This window comes from Aythya ferina (assembly GCF_964211825.1).
Source record: "Aythya ferina genome assembly, chromosome: 1".
NCBI lineage: Eukaryota > Metazoa > Chordata > Aves > Anseriformes > Anatidae > Aythya > Aythya ferina.
Window position 1 is genome coordinate 122,687,445 of NC_140296.1, and position 14,200 is coordinate 122,701,644.

At 46.5% G+C, this 14,200-nt stretch overlaps 1 protein-coding gene across 1 annotated transcript; it reads left to right on the forward strand.

Moving 5' to 3' along the window:
* The first annotated feature begins 9,924 nt into the window (after positions 1 to 9,924).
* On the forward strand, positions 9,925 to 12,408 carry NDUFB4 (NADH:ubiquinone oxidoreductase subunit B4). The gene is made up of 3 exons (XM_084500773.1): positions 9,925 to 10,229; positions 10,482 to 10,628; positions 12,256 to 12,408. Exons 1-3 carry the CDS (start codon positions 10,029 to 10,031, stop codon positions 12,313 to 12,315), a joined length of 408 nt encoding a protein of 135 aa, XP_084356899.1. The 5' UTR covers positions 9,925 to 10,028; the 3' UTR covers positions 12,316 to 12,408.
* Positions 12,409 to 14,200: the final 1,792 nt, after the last annotated feature.

Consider the following 14,200-nt stretch of genomic DNA (forward strand, 5'->3'; position numbering starts at 1 on the left):
TGAGGACAGCGTGGGCAGATGCCCACAGCTCGATCCAGCCCCTGCTTCTGCTCCACGCTTGGTCTCCAGCCTCGGAGCCGGAGTTAAGCAACAGCAGTAAGAGCACATCAGCATCGAGGTAAATACCCTGTGATGTGACCCGCGGTTTCTTTGGGTAGCTCCTGCCCATCACGAGGTGACTAAAAATACTCCCTCGGTCCCCTTTTAAGCCTACATCCCTCCCTTGCCAAATGGCTCTTAGCCTTCCCTGCCAACAGCACAATAGAGGTGGTGCTGAGGGACTTTGCTCTGGCAGCGCTGAGATCCCACTGCATTAATCTCGGACGAAGGAAATGTCCGGTGCTAAAAACAGCTCTAGGTGTATTTCCAAATATTAGGCAATTTGAAACACCCCTGGGCAAAACTTCTGAATTAGGAATTCGGAAAAAAAAAAGCTGGACCGCCTCCTGACCTCATCCACCAGGCAGCTAGATAACTCAGGCATCAAATCCTCTTTCTGCACAGCCTTTTGGATGGGGAGGTTCAGCTCTAATGGTGCTTTTCCAGTGACTGGAGGGGATTCTTCACCGAGTTTCCCATAGATAAACTCTTGCTTCAGCTCTTGGACACTGGGCAGTGTCTCCTGCAACAGCAGGGTTAAACCTCCAGAGGATTATGGATGCTCCAGGTTTACTCTGGGGCTCCTTGCAAAACTGAACAAGCAACCTTACACTGAATAAAGGGCTCTGTTTAAGAAAGGATCGTGAGTTTTCATCCCCCCCCCCACCCCTAATTTTGTTTTCTTTGGTGAAACAGCAGCTGGGAAAGCTCAATTGCAACCCCGGTGTTATTTTCTGAAGCAGATCCTTATTTCAGTGCTCTACATAGGAACAATAGGAAGTTCCTCTGGAAGCAAGAGCACTGCAGCTTCTTTAAAGCCACCGGTGTCTTGGCAGCAGCTATTTTTACCAGCAGAAAGCAGCCCAGGGTTAAGAATGAAGCTGCAGAAGAAGCACTACCCATCACAGCTCCGGTCTGCTCAGTGCTCCCATTACAAGCCTTTTATTTTTTTCCCTCTAGGAATTTTTACTTGGGACGAAACCCAGCATACATAAAACTGGCCAAATTACTGTTGATCCTTATTACTTTTGCTGCAGAGATGCATCTTGAAAAGATGTATGAGGTTGTGAATGAGACCAGGCTGCCCTTCCTTTTTGAACCCTTCCACGAGTTTGAGACCCTATTGCTCCAAACCCTCTCCCCATTCAGCTATGCATATTGCTGATTACCTAATGGCGAAGTATTCCAGACTTTACTAAAGACTGATCTTTTTTGCTGCCAGACGTGATTACAGAGCTTGTTTTGATTCTCTTTCGGTCCCTGCAGGGTAGCGTGAAGGCTGGTAGAAAAGCTCTCCTTCTCCAGGAAGCAGCTTCACTGCATTGCTGCCATTTACCTCCTGCTTTCTGCAGAGATTCACTGATTTCGTCTCAGGAGAGGCAGCAGAAGTTTCAGGTCAACAGCAGCCCTCTTGGAGCACGACCCAAGCACGCTCCAGCAAACCAGGCCAGCCTGTGTAGACTTTCATCACTCATGCAGAAAGGAGCAACTTAAAGTTCCTTCAGAAAGTGAAGCACCAGTTACAGGCGGCTGTTAAGGAGATCGATAACAAGAAAATAAAAATATAAAGCAAATTTGCTGATTTAACATTGCTTTTCTGCACTTCTAAAGCCAAAGCAGGGATGCTGCCAGACGCCAACATTTTTCTGGATGTCTCATCCTGGTCTGCCTGTGCTGCCTTCGGAGAGACACAATGCAGCAGGAATTGATTTGAGGAAGTGTAGAGAAATGGCAGTGTTTGCTGAAGGGAGCATTCTTGTATTTTTATCACGATGATATTTCTGGCCTTGATTGAAAAAAAAAAAAAAAAAAAGCTTCAAAATAACAAAAACTTGTATTGTTTTCTTCTCCGTTATCCCTCTCTCTCTTCCCTCTTGTTTTTTTCTCTGTTTTCCTTAGCAGCTCGTATATGGAGGAGAAAGGGAGGTGAAAAATAAACAAGCAAAAATATTTGTTTAATAGAAGGAAGGAAGGGTGTTTCTGTTTTCTGCCAAATAAAACAGGAATGTTGCATCAAAACAGAAAACCTGTGAAAGCGGTGGTGATGGAGGAATGCCACCAGCCTATTTCTGGCACTATTTTTATCACCACCGTCATTAACCCACTGTGCTCTCAGCACTGCCCCTCACTGCTAGGAAACGCTGATGGTACCTTCAGAAGTCCTGGGGTAGATCCAAAGACCCCTAGAAAATAAAAGCAAGTTAGGAAGAGCATGAATGCCTCTGCTGCCGGTGTGCCATGTAAGCGGATGGAGTGAGGGGCAATAGGAGAGTTTTTAGGTAATTTTTCCCCTTGGCAGCTGCCTTCCCCACTCCCTCCAGCGAGACACGTGCAACCTGATGGATGCAGGGTTCTGCAATGCTAAGGGACGCTTCTGTCTTCATTTACATTCCTGATTTATACAACGATAACAAGAGCCCGAAGGAAGCACTGCTCTGCCATTCTCTCGCTGTAGGTCAGAAGTTTAAGGTTTTGAGTGTTGCCATCATTTCTCAAGCAATAAAATAGCCAGGCTGCATCGTGTACATCTTTCCCACTAGCTGGCATTCTGCAGCAACAGCCTCATTTGTATTCTGTCTTTTACTTGAGGGAAAAAAAAAAAAAAAAAAAAAAAAGAAAAAAAGCCACTCTGCATTGCCACAACTAAGTACTTCCCCACTGCGATACCGAGATTGCCAAACAGTCGCACTAAATTCAACGTGTCCCTGCTAACACATTTTATTCATACTGATGGCCTGCTTCACAGTGTGTTCTCAACGCCTTGCTTTAAAATTTAACCTCCAGACTCTTAACAAAATATATAAAGCAAAATAAAGTGAGTATCCTATTCTGTACAGCTGTGCAGTGGAAATGCCGCTCCTTCAAGGCTGATCCAGCACGGATTTCAGGCTGGTTTTTGGTGTTGTTCCCCACAGTTTTCACCCGTGTGTTTGGGCAGAACTGACAGGAGGATCCTTCAGGTAAAATCAAGGCTGTGCAACATTTGGCCCTGGGCTACAAGAGCCAGGTCACCCCGACACACTAGTTTCTCTGGGGGGTTGGAGAAGAATTCACCTCACCTAATTTTAGCCATTTAAAAGTAGATGTGTCTAGGCTGAATTAGACTCATTCAAGAGGAAAGATAGGTCCTCTAGGGGATAGCTCACAGCCTCCTAGCATGTCTCAGGGTAGAAGGACTCACGGTCTTGAGCTTCCTCCACCATGTCGGATAGAAGAAGGTGAAGTTCACAGTGAAGTTCAAATTGAGTGGGACAGATCTAGCCTTTCTTTTGTGGACAGAGCAAAACAGCTGGGTGGAAATAGAGGGGAAAAATAGTCAGCTGGTGGCAGTGCTGTGTGTCAGGAGCAGCAGGCCAGAAAAGATTCCTCTCCCTACAGTGTGTGAGACATTTCCTGCAACACTTGGCTTTCCTCTCCTTGAGAGCTGTGGAGAACGGTTAGGGGCAGCCTAGGAGTAATATTCTTCCTTGGCTGGTCAGGCACTTCTACCACAGACGTAGACTTAGCCAATAACAGGACTCATCCGTAGACATTCAGCTTTTTAATTGCCAGGATACTTATATTCTAAGACCTCTTCCTTACCCACTCTAGTTTCTCCTCAGCGCTGTGTGACTATTAACAGGCTCCCCTAGGAGGAGCTGGAAGCAGAGAGAGAACTATGAGCATGAATTATAGGACGAGATGCTACAATCGATGTCCTGCAAGCAAGTGGAGACGAGCTGTTCACTGACAGGTTCTCTTTCCTCCACCAGAGCTGCCCAGGCAGCTCCAGCTCCTCCCCAGCTTGGGCAGCTCAGCCACAGCCATAATTCAGCGCGAGTCAAAAATTTTATTTCAGCAGGAACAGCTGAAACAGCAGAGGGCTTCTTGTCACCGTCCCTGGACATGCCCAGGAGAGGCAGAAATGGTTTGTTTAATGCTGTCTCTCATTACTCCTGGCAGTTTATGACTCATTAAGTGTCCTAGTTTTGTAACTAACTCCTGCTGAGCTCAACACTTGATGTACATTTATGGGTGGCCTGTTGGCTGTAATAACGATTGAACTATCTATAATTCCCCTAACCATGTTAACTCCTTCCTTTGTGTGCCAGGTTTCCTTTAAACAGCTGTAAGATAAAGATACTGGGGACCCTGGTTCTTAGCACTGAATGAATTACATTTACCTGGACAATTTATTAACATAGCTGTATACTGCAATTAGACACACTCATTTCTAAGCCGAGATAAACTGTGCTGTATCCCAATACCTTTTACACTGCTCCCCTTCTCATTCAAGCCTTGGATTTAACCGTGGGTTTATCCATGCAGGTGGATGACTGATATTACTTCCACACAGACGAAGGTTGGCAGCATACACATCAGTATTCAATCCCTCGTATGGAACAGGAACAGGAACCAAATGACCCTTCCTGCCCATTACAGGTAGGAATTAGAAGTAAGAGACCTCTGTTTGGGAGCTCTCTTGTGATATGAGTGACCTTGTCGGCTTCTGCCCTTCTTTCCAGCTTGCTTTCTTTCTAAACTCAATGAGAATTCAAAACAGAGCCCAGCAACGTGTTGACCCAGCCCGACAACTAACGCAAACAGGGCAACCACAAGCACTCCACAGAAGTTTGACAGACACAAAGTATTTTTTGAGATGACAGCATATTTAACCCGTCTCTTCTGAAAGTGTCATGCTGTACTGGGTTTATGTGGCTGGGTTTTGGTAGCAGGAGGCTGCAGGGGTGGCCTCCGTGAGGAGAATCCAGGAGCTGCCCCATGTTAGATAAGGGCCAGTTTCAGCCGGCTCCAAAGGGACTCACTGCTGGCCTGAGCTGAGCTAATAAGAGATGTTGTTTGTGCCTCCATGAGAGCAGATTTAAGGAAGGGGAAAAAAAAAGCACCTGCTACTTCACAGCAGATGGGAGAGAGGAGTGTGATCCAGCCCTGCAGCCCCCCGGTCAGTGCAGCAGGAGGGCAGGAGGTGCTGCAGGCAGGCAGCAGCAGTTCCCCTGCGGCCTGTGCAGAGGCCCCTGGTGGAGCAGGCTGTCCCCCTGCACCCATGGGTCCCACATGGAGCAGATCTCCACGCTGCAGCCCCCCCGTGGGTGGAGGAGCCCCCGGTGGAGCAGGTGGATGTGGCCTGGAGGAGGCTGCGGCCCATGGAGAGCCCCTGCAGGAGCAGGACCCGGGCCGGAGCTGCAGCCTGTGGCGGACCTGTGCTGGAGCAGTTTGCTCCTGGGGGATGGACCCTGTGGTATAGACCCATATTGGAGCAGTTCTTGAAGAGCTGCTGCCTGTGGGAAGCCCCCAGAGATCAGTTGGGGAAGGATGGCATCCCGTGGGAGGAACCCCATGGGGAGCAGGAGCAGGGAGTGACCATGAAGGAGCGGCAGAGATGAAGCATCAGGGACTGACCGCAGCCCCCATTCCCCGTTCCCCTGTGCTTCTAGGGGGCAGGAGGTGGAAGAGGGTGGATGGGGAGAAGGTTTTTGTTGGGTTTTAGATCCTCACTGTTGTAATCTGCTGGCAATAGGCAATAAATTATATTAATTTCCCCATGCTGAGTCTGTTTTGCCCCTGGACATACTCGGTGGGTGATCTCCCTGTCCTTATCTTGAGCCCTTCCCACCGTATTTTCTCTCCCTTTCCCTTTGAGGAGGGGGGAGCGAGAAAGCGGTTGTCGAGGAGTTCAGCTGCAGAGCAGGTAGAACCAAAACGCATGTAAAATCACCTCGGAGACAGGCAGACAGGTCTGTAATTTGGCCTAATTTTCCTTTCATTCACTTGCAACGCAGAGTCACTTCGCTGGGCCGCTCTGCAAAGGTGCCACTTTGCGTTATCTGTTGAACAAAACGAGTCTGTGCATATATTTTGGAACATAACCGAAAAGTCACCCACAAAGAGCAGCCCCTATGGTGCTGTGCTTTGCAACTGTGTCTAGAGCAGCGTTGGTGGCACACCAGTGTTTTGTCTGCTGCTGAGCAGCGCTTGCACAGCTTGAAGGCTTTCAATCCAGCATCCTCCCACCTCCCCCAAAAGCCAAGAAGCTAGGAGGGGACACAGCCGGGACAGATGACCAACAAACCAAAGGGATGTCCTGTACCAAATGGCATCGTGCTCAGCAATAAAAGCTGAGGGGAAAGCGGAGGATGCAGGGACATCTGTGGGTATGGCGTTTGTCTTTTGCTACACACACTGGGGCCCTGCTTCCCAAGATATGACTGGACGTCCGTCTGCTGATGGGAAGCGGTGAATGAATTCCTCCTTTTGCTTTGCTTCTGTGCACAGCTTTTTCTGTTTTTTATTAAATTGTGTCTATCTCAACCCATGAGCTTTTCCATCTTGTTTTCTCTCCTTGTTCTGTGAGGAATGGGAGAGAGAGGGCAGCTGGGTGGGCGTCTGGCAGCCAGTCAAGGTCAACCCACCAGAAGGTTCCGGACAAAGATTAATTTTCCTGGCTGCTTCTCTCCATTTCGGTTACTGCTGATCATAAAGAAAACAGATGATGTAAACTTCAAAGGCACTCTCATATGAGAATTCTTGATTTGATTCAATACTGCCAACCTCAAACATTCAATAGCCAGTGGTCCTGACTGAAAACAAAGAAAACACTTGGGGTCTAACCTTTTAAGCCTTGATGTTTGAGTGCACAAGGATGCGATTTTAAGACCAGCACATTCTAGTTCAAGCCTGTGGCCCCACTCTCACCAGTGCCTGTTTTACATTCCTGCTACTTGACAGGTCAACACCAGCCACTGTGCGCTCAGGAGGAGAGTCAAATGAGCTTCTTGATCTGGCAGGCAAAAACAGGGACAATTTGTTCATTCTTGCAGAATATTTTGTTTCAAAGGTGTTTTGCAGCGTGCTTTGAATCTGTCATACGGTGGCTAAGAGCGAGTGGATGATGCAGGAGGTCTGCACAGGAGCCCAGTTTGTCACTGCAGCATTTCAGACTGTGTGCAGCTGTTTCTGCCAGCAGGAAAAAATGCAGTCACTGATTTCTGTCAAGGACTTTGACCCTAGTATTTGCTTTTCCCTTTACATTGTTTTATGCAAGTTTTAGACCCTTATTGTTGGTATCTTGGGCTTCTGCTGAAGGATGATGGTATTTTGAAGTTAGAGATATGGCTTTTGTTAAACAAAGAAAATGCACAAAATCACCTCTGAAGGAGTGAAAACACCAAACTGCAATGCACAGGCTCGAGTGTCAGGGAATATGCATCTCTGGAAGCCATTTAGTTATTTTCTTATCCCATAAAATAAGTGACATCACTCAGAAAAGACTCCCTGTAGGGAACTTGATCCTCTGGGAGAGAGGATGAGTTAGTGATTAAAGATGAAATACAAAGGTGTTTTCAGCACAGTGGCTGGTTGTTCAATTTTCTAATACAGTACATTACACTCTTAATGGAAATGTTGCTTTGCACCTTCTGTTTTTCTCCCAGAAGAATTAATTTCAGCGCCGTTTGCATGCCAAGCATGCACACTCACAGCTGTGAGCTCTGGAGAGAGGGAGAAGGCACAGCTTGGACCTGTGGAGATAAGATCACACAGAGCCTGTAACAAGGCTGGGAACAGAACCCACTGCCTTTGCCAAGTGACTTCACCACAAGACCATCTTTGCTCCTGCCCACAGCAACTGTCCCGCACCATTGCAGATAGACCTCAGAAGCCAACAGACTGGGGGAAAAGCATATGGTTGTTCCGCTGTCCTTTGGGATATCTGCAGGGACAGGAGTTTTCTGTTCCACTCTGTGATCCAGCAAAAAGGAGGAAAAAAAAAACCACACTCGGCATTTCCTTCAGAGCAGCTATCACTTCCAGTACGCTAATCTTCAATCCTAGCTGCAACATGCACCCCCATACCTGGCAAGGCTGCGTGTGTCAATTATTCAGAAATAACACAGAGCAGGGAGGAAGAGCTTTTACATTTCAGAGAAAGAAGAGGGCCATGCATGGACATGGAAACACAGGCTGCTAAGTGACTGGAAGCCCTTGGAGATAAAAGTACCACAGGAGTGCCACATGGCAGGGCTGCTGGAATACGTGCTGTGCTGCTGAAGTAGCTCTCCATACGTGCCAGTTATGGAGAGAGAAAATCGTGGAGCTAGAGACAATCACAGAGCTCTTAAATCCGATGGCCCTGGTATGTAATGAAAGAGGAAAGTAAAGGGAGTAAATTTTTCCATATAATAGAAACCATGATCCCAAGCACTGGCCATGCTGAAAGACCTGGGAAAAAAATGCAACAGGGCATGTAAGAAGGACATCCTTTGGAGATGACTGTAAATGAAGCAGCTGAAGTTTTCACTTGGATTAGTAGTTGTGTCTTTGTGAAGAAAACAGGGGAAAAAAAGCCAGAGGAACACTGAGTTTCTGAGAGGACTGTAGGCTTGTACTTGAGAGAGGGAAAAGTACCTCCTGCTGTGCTGGTATGTGCAAGGTACACAAACTGAAGGAATATCCAGCTCATATTTCTTCCTGTTGGAAGCAAACCACAGAGCTCCAGCTCCTAATTAACTGCTCAGACCAAACGGAGATCATCTATTTTCCGAGCACTTGGGTAAAAGCAGAGGGAAATTGTATGAGGTGAGGAAAGCTTCCGCTCTTTTCTTGTGTTGCCAAAGTACAGCGTCCTAAGTAAAGTCAGCAATTTTATTTTGTGCATGCTTAGGAGCAAACTGTAATCCCTCACCCAACATTACCTGAGTCTGTAGAGTTACCCCGGTGTAAATGAGATCATAACTATATATATATGTGTGTATATATATATATATATATATACAGCCATAATCCTACTTGGTTCCAATCTGCATAGCCACTATCATTGCTTTGTAAGTTGAAGAAAGAAAAAAAAAAAAAAAACAAAAAACAAACAAACATGAAAACTTGTTTATTGGCAAGTTTGTTTCCAGAAAGGCAATTTGCATATAGTTTTTATTTCTCTGTAGGACGAAGCTCTTAACTTTGACAAATCAGAAACTTCCTAAAGTCAAAACCTACAGGCCAGAGCTTGCTCTCTTCACCTTGTATTAATCAGCAGATGCTGACTTGTGAACGCATCGATAAAGGCGATCAAAGCAGTGAGTCATCACCAGATGATTCTGAAGGTTATCTGGCAGCTTATCTAAGCAGCCTGGCCTTGGTGTGAGAATCAAAGAGATGATTTGAAGCTGAAATCAATGACAGAGGGATTGTGCAACTTCCAGCATGCCTGCGATACATCACCGACGTAACAAGAAATTGAGTATTTTGCTTAGAGGTGCACAGCCTGCTGCTGTGAAAGACGCAGTGGTAACAGTGTGGTCTGATCTGGTGCCCAGGTTCAGGAGCACATCTCCACAAATCTCCCCACACCTCAGCTCTGCCCTGCAGGTCCTTTTTTTTTTTTTTTTTTTCTTCTTCAGAGCCACAGCCTATTTAAGCTGCTGAGGCTATTACCAACAAAGGGATCGACTCCCTTTTGCTGGGAGCACCCAAAAAGGTAAAAATAAAGAATGAAACTTGATGTGAGCCCTCAAGAGTTGCCCCAGGAGGAAAGGATCAGGCAGGCAGCAGCCCGTGAGAGGAAGGCACAGCGACCCTTCTTAGGGATAGCTTAGGGATATGGTTTAGTGGGGACTGTTAGTGTTAGGTCAGAGGTTGGACTCGATGATCTTGAGGTCTCTTCCAACCTAGAAATTCTGTGATTCTGTGACCCTGCACGCTTCCCACTCCTGCGTGGCGATGTTTCAGCAACCCTTGTGCTTTCCACTACAACACAGACAACCCATTTTCGGGCAGCCCGAGGCATAAAGCCTCAATACACCACAACACAGCCCCGCCGGGCCGGCGGGCGGCAGCAGGGAGCGCGGTCCCCTGATGGCGGCGCGGGCAGCGCCTGCCCCTAATGGCGGCCCCGCCCGCCGCGGCTGCGCGCTGCTGCCGAGCGAGGGCTGCACAAAATGGCGGCCGGGCCGCCCCCGAGCGCGGCTAAAGGGTATGGCCCCAACCAGTTCGTCTCGCTGCCGGCTGAGCTCGACCCCGTTGGTTACGATGCCTCGCCGGAGAAGCGGCGTGCTGAGGCTGAGCGCTTGGCTATCCGCGCCCAGCTGAAGCGGCAGTACCAGCTGCAGCTCAACAGCCCGAACCCGCCGACCGTCATCGTGAGTGTGGGGTAGGGGGGAGCCGGGTATGGCCGCCTGGCAGGGGGGTCAGCCCCTGGGGTGTGGGGTGGTGCGGGCGGTGAGGCGCCTTCCCCTCCTCACGGTGACCTTGGTGTCCCCGCTGGCTGTAGGACGGGGATTTGTAGGCCGTGGTGCTGTGGCGGGGGCAAATGGGGTCGTGAGGCATGGGGCGCCTGCTGTGGGACCTGTGGTGTGTGAGGGCAGGGGCTCAGAGTTTTCCTTCCCTCACAGGAAGATCCTGCCCTGCTCCGCTGGGTCCATGCGAAGACGCAGAATGTCTACCCTACCTTCCGCCCGACACGCCAGACGTCCTTTAGGGGAGCTTTGTTTGCCATAGGTCCGATCCTCTTCTGGATGGCTGCCTTTAAAATTGAGAGGGTGAGTCTGGTGGTGACACTGAGTGTGAGTGAACACCAGGTTGTAAAACTAAGATCCTTCTGGTGACTTATTATTGGGGTCCCCTTGCATCTAAGAATGCTTAATACCAATAAAGTAACAAGGGAAGGAAAGCTAGATCATAGTACCTATGATCCCAGAGGTGCCTAACAGGTTGCAAAGTCCTTCAGTGCTAAGAGTCCTGTATTGTACCCACAGCTATAGGCAGTCAGTGTCTCTGATCAGTATGTTTTGTTATAATAAAGCTTTTCATACCATTCACTGCGTAAATTAATCATACCAGACTACTATTTTCCACTGTTGGCACACTTTAGGTGTGCTCACTGAATTAAAAAACGAGAGGGAGCTTATGGGTGGCAGGCCTAGCAAGGTCTCTGAATTGCTTGGCCATTTCTCCAGCCCCATGAAGCAAATGGGGAGGAGTATTTATGCTGAGTACCATGTCACATCTCACCTGGATTTTTGAGCTTTTGGACAGCATATCTTGCTTTTGTTCTAAATCCTGAAAGGTGGGTGTCAGAATCTGAGCAGTTGTGGGTCATTCTGAAGATCCTTAGCTATATAAGTAAGAAAATGGTAGGCAACTGGCAGACAGTGGCTGCTATTTTAGATCAAACCATAAACCAGGAAGCACCGATATCAATTGAAGTTAATAGAATACTTGTAATTAATATTATTTTATAGGATAAACCCAAAATACAGGCTTTAACAGACTTACCCAACATGTTAATACAGTTGCTTTTGAGACTTCAGATTTCCTGCAGTACTTTGTTGCACTGGTCTTGTTTCATATGCTGAACCATGCTTGCACTTAGTTAAAAAGTGTGGATTAGTATGTGAGTACTTGAAAATAAACCTGAATGTGTGTGAGAGACATCTAGATATATTTGCCAGGAAGTCCTTTAGCTAGAGTCTTTGATACAGTCTTCAGGATAATGCGTCTTGCGCTATTCCAGTTCCTTTACTGATGTTTGGGGATCTTTCTTTGTTTTACAGTAGTATATAAAGCACAGCAGTAGTCATGCTTCTCTCTGAGGAGTGATTGTTGTGTGTCTGGGAAGGCAGAAGAGAAATTTAAACTGCTAACTCTTGAGCATTTCTCCTGGATTATTCCAGCACAAGTAGTTTGGGCAATACCTTCTGTGTGCCATAACAGTACTCTTCTGAGGAATGGTACTTGACTGTCAAGTGAAGTACAGATGGGATGAAAGTGAAAAAAGGAACAATTAGGAAAGTTCCTAAGAAGTTTCTCCATAATCATGTTTTTAAACTAGATTATTCAGCCAGAAGGAGGAGATAGAGACTAAGTGTATAAATTAACTGGAACACAACTAGTTTGGTGAAAGATATATCAGAGCACTTGGTCTGTGCTGGCCAAGGAGAGGAGACTGATCTGCAGAGATCAGTCTGAGCATCTTTCCTAGCAGATAGGTGAAGGTAAATGCCTTATTTGTTTTTATTTTTGAATTATGACTGCTAGCAGAACTTGTGCTTATGTGATGCTATCTTGCTGTATTCCAGGCTGAAACATTAGAGTAGCTTTTCTGTTAGCCTAGGCTGATTGAAGCTGCTTCTAATAGAATAATGATGAGTGTTCTCTCTTCCACAGGATCGTAAAGAGAAGCTTATCCGAGAAGGTAAATACAAGCGACCATTCAGTGTTTTTTAAGTTGCTGGAGTCGCAGTGCTGCTCTTGGGTTATGAATAAAGATGTACTGTATGCTGACACTTGTCCTTCATAAGAATAAATCTTAATTGCTCATTGGTTGCCTTGCATCTTTAATAATTACAGAAAGTACTACAGTGTGGGATCTTTATATCTAATACAAATAGATATGGAGGGGATGTCCTGAGCTCACCAGTTAACTCCTTCGGTCTGCATACAAAGGTTCCTTTTAAACTGTGGAAGTTGCTGCTGTCAGAGCAGCTTGGGCTGAAGTTTAAAATTAGTAGCAGGCTAAATAATTAAGCAATCTCACTGTAGTTTCGTAAAGAACTACTGCTCATGTATGAAGTATTTCTTCTGGTGTTGGTTTAACTACGTAGATTGCCAAAATCAGATTATAGGTAACTCCAGTGGTATATTTTAATCATCTTTTTAGGAGCCTGCCTGCATGGTCTCGAAGTTGAGTTGATTTTTTTCCTTTCCCTAATAAAATACAGCCCTAAACCCTGTTTATTTGTTTATTGCAATAAACTTCTTGGTAAAATTGCTGCAGCAATTCTGGAAGTAGTGCCTGGGTATCACTGTGTTATATGTGACTAAGAGTGTTTTCACTAATTTTGTGATTCTCATGAGTGGAGGAACAGAAAGTAAAAATGTAAGGCTTTTTTGATTCCTTCACAGTATAGGAGCCCTACCTTTATTTATTCCATGGCCCCTGGAAATAGGCTGTGAGTTAAAAATAAATAAATAAATAAAAATACCACATCACGCATGACTGAACTTTGTATCTGCAAAGATATGTTATCTGCTTATTCTTACAAGAGCAGAAATCTCTTCTGCTGGGGTCAACTGGTATAGGGCAGCTCTAAAGCTGTCACTGCCCAGGGTAGTGAGATGTGAGCGAGGAAAAAAGATCTTAAATCAGTCTTGAATTTTCACATGGCCTCTAGGTGCCGTCACAATCCAAACCACCCCTGTTCTTCAGATGCTGTAAAGGATTTTTTTTTCTGGAATGTAGAGGTCAATGCCAAAAATGCAATCTTAAGCAAGTTAAAACTCCTGTGTGTGGTGTGAAAGCAGCCTGCATTATTGACTGAAGCAAGAAAAGCTCTGGTAAGCGTGCTGCCCTGCGTGATTAGGATGTAAGTACGGGCCATTGGGAGTCCCCGTGCATCAGAGTGAACTGATGAGCTTCTTCACATCGTCACAGAGCAGTTGGGGTTGAAAAGGACCTCAGGGGGTCATGTCCTAGCCTTCTGGCACAAGCAGGGTAACCTGGAAGAAGTTGGCTGGGACTGTGGAAAGCTTCTGAGAGTCTTGAGTACAAAGGGAGACTCCAAGACCTCTGGGAAACTTGTTCCCGTGTTGTTATTGTCACAGCAACGGTGTTTACAAATGTTTTAGAAAAGGGTTTTTAAAAGTGCTGTCTGTTTTTGCTCCTCATTTTCCTGTCTAGGCCATGAAAGACTCAGGCTGTGGGGGGCTTGGCAGTAATTGTGTGCAGCAGCTGCTCAGGACTGCGGTCTGCTTTTTCAATCCCATATGTGCTCCCAGCAACCCTTCTGCACCTGTCTATGACTTGTTCTTCTACCTTAGCTAAAGCACACCCAGATTAATTCTCTCTGCAGAACTGCTTCTAAAAGGTTGTCACAAATGATATCACAAGGTACGGCTGGGGGTCAGTGCTGGAGAGAGGCGTCAAGACATAGGGAAAGTAGTATTTAGGGAAAGAAATAATTGCTTGTCTGAGCATGCTAAATTAACTATCTTCCTGCTGCCACAAACTAATTTGATCTCCCAGGACCCATTTCCTCGGCTAATTGGAACTTGAGTTGCCACACATGTAAATTCTTCCTTGCAGCTGTATTTGTTTCAGGACGGTTGAACA

What these genes read in the sequence shown, in the direction of transcription:
- NDUFB4 (XM_084500773.1), top strand. Translation starts at nt 10,029, where the DNA reads ATGGCGGCCGGGCCGCCCCCGAGCGCGGCTAAAGGGTATGGCCCCAAC. An exon ending in CGAACCCGCCGACCGTCATC is followed by an intron (nt 10,230 to 10,481) that starts GTGAGTGTGGGG and finishes CTTCCCTCACAG; the next exon opens with GAAGATCCTGCCCTGCTCCG. An exon ending in CTGCCTTTAAAATTGAGAGG is followed by an intron (nt 10,629 to 12,255) that starts GTGAGTCTGGTG and finishes TCTCTTCCACAG; the next exon opens with GATCGTAAAGAGAAGCTTAT.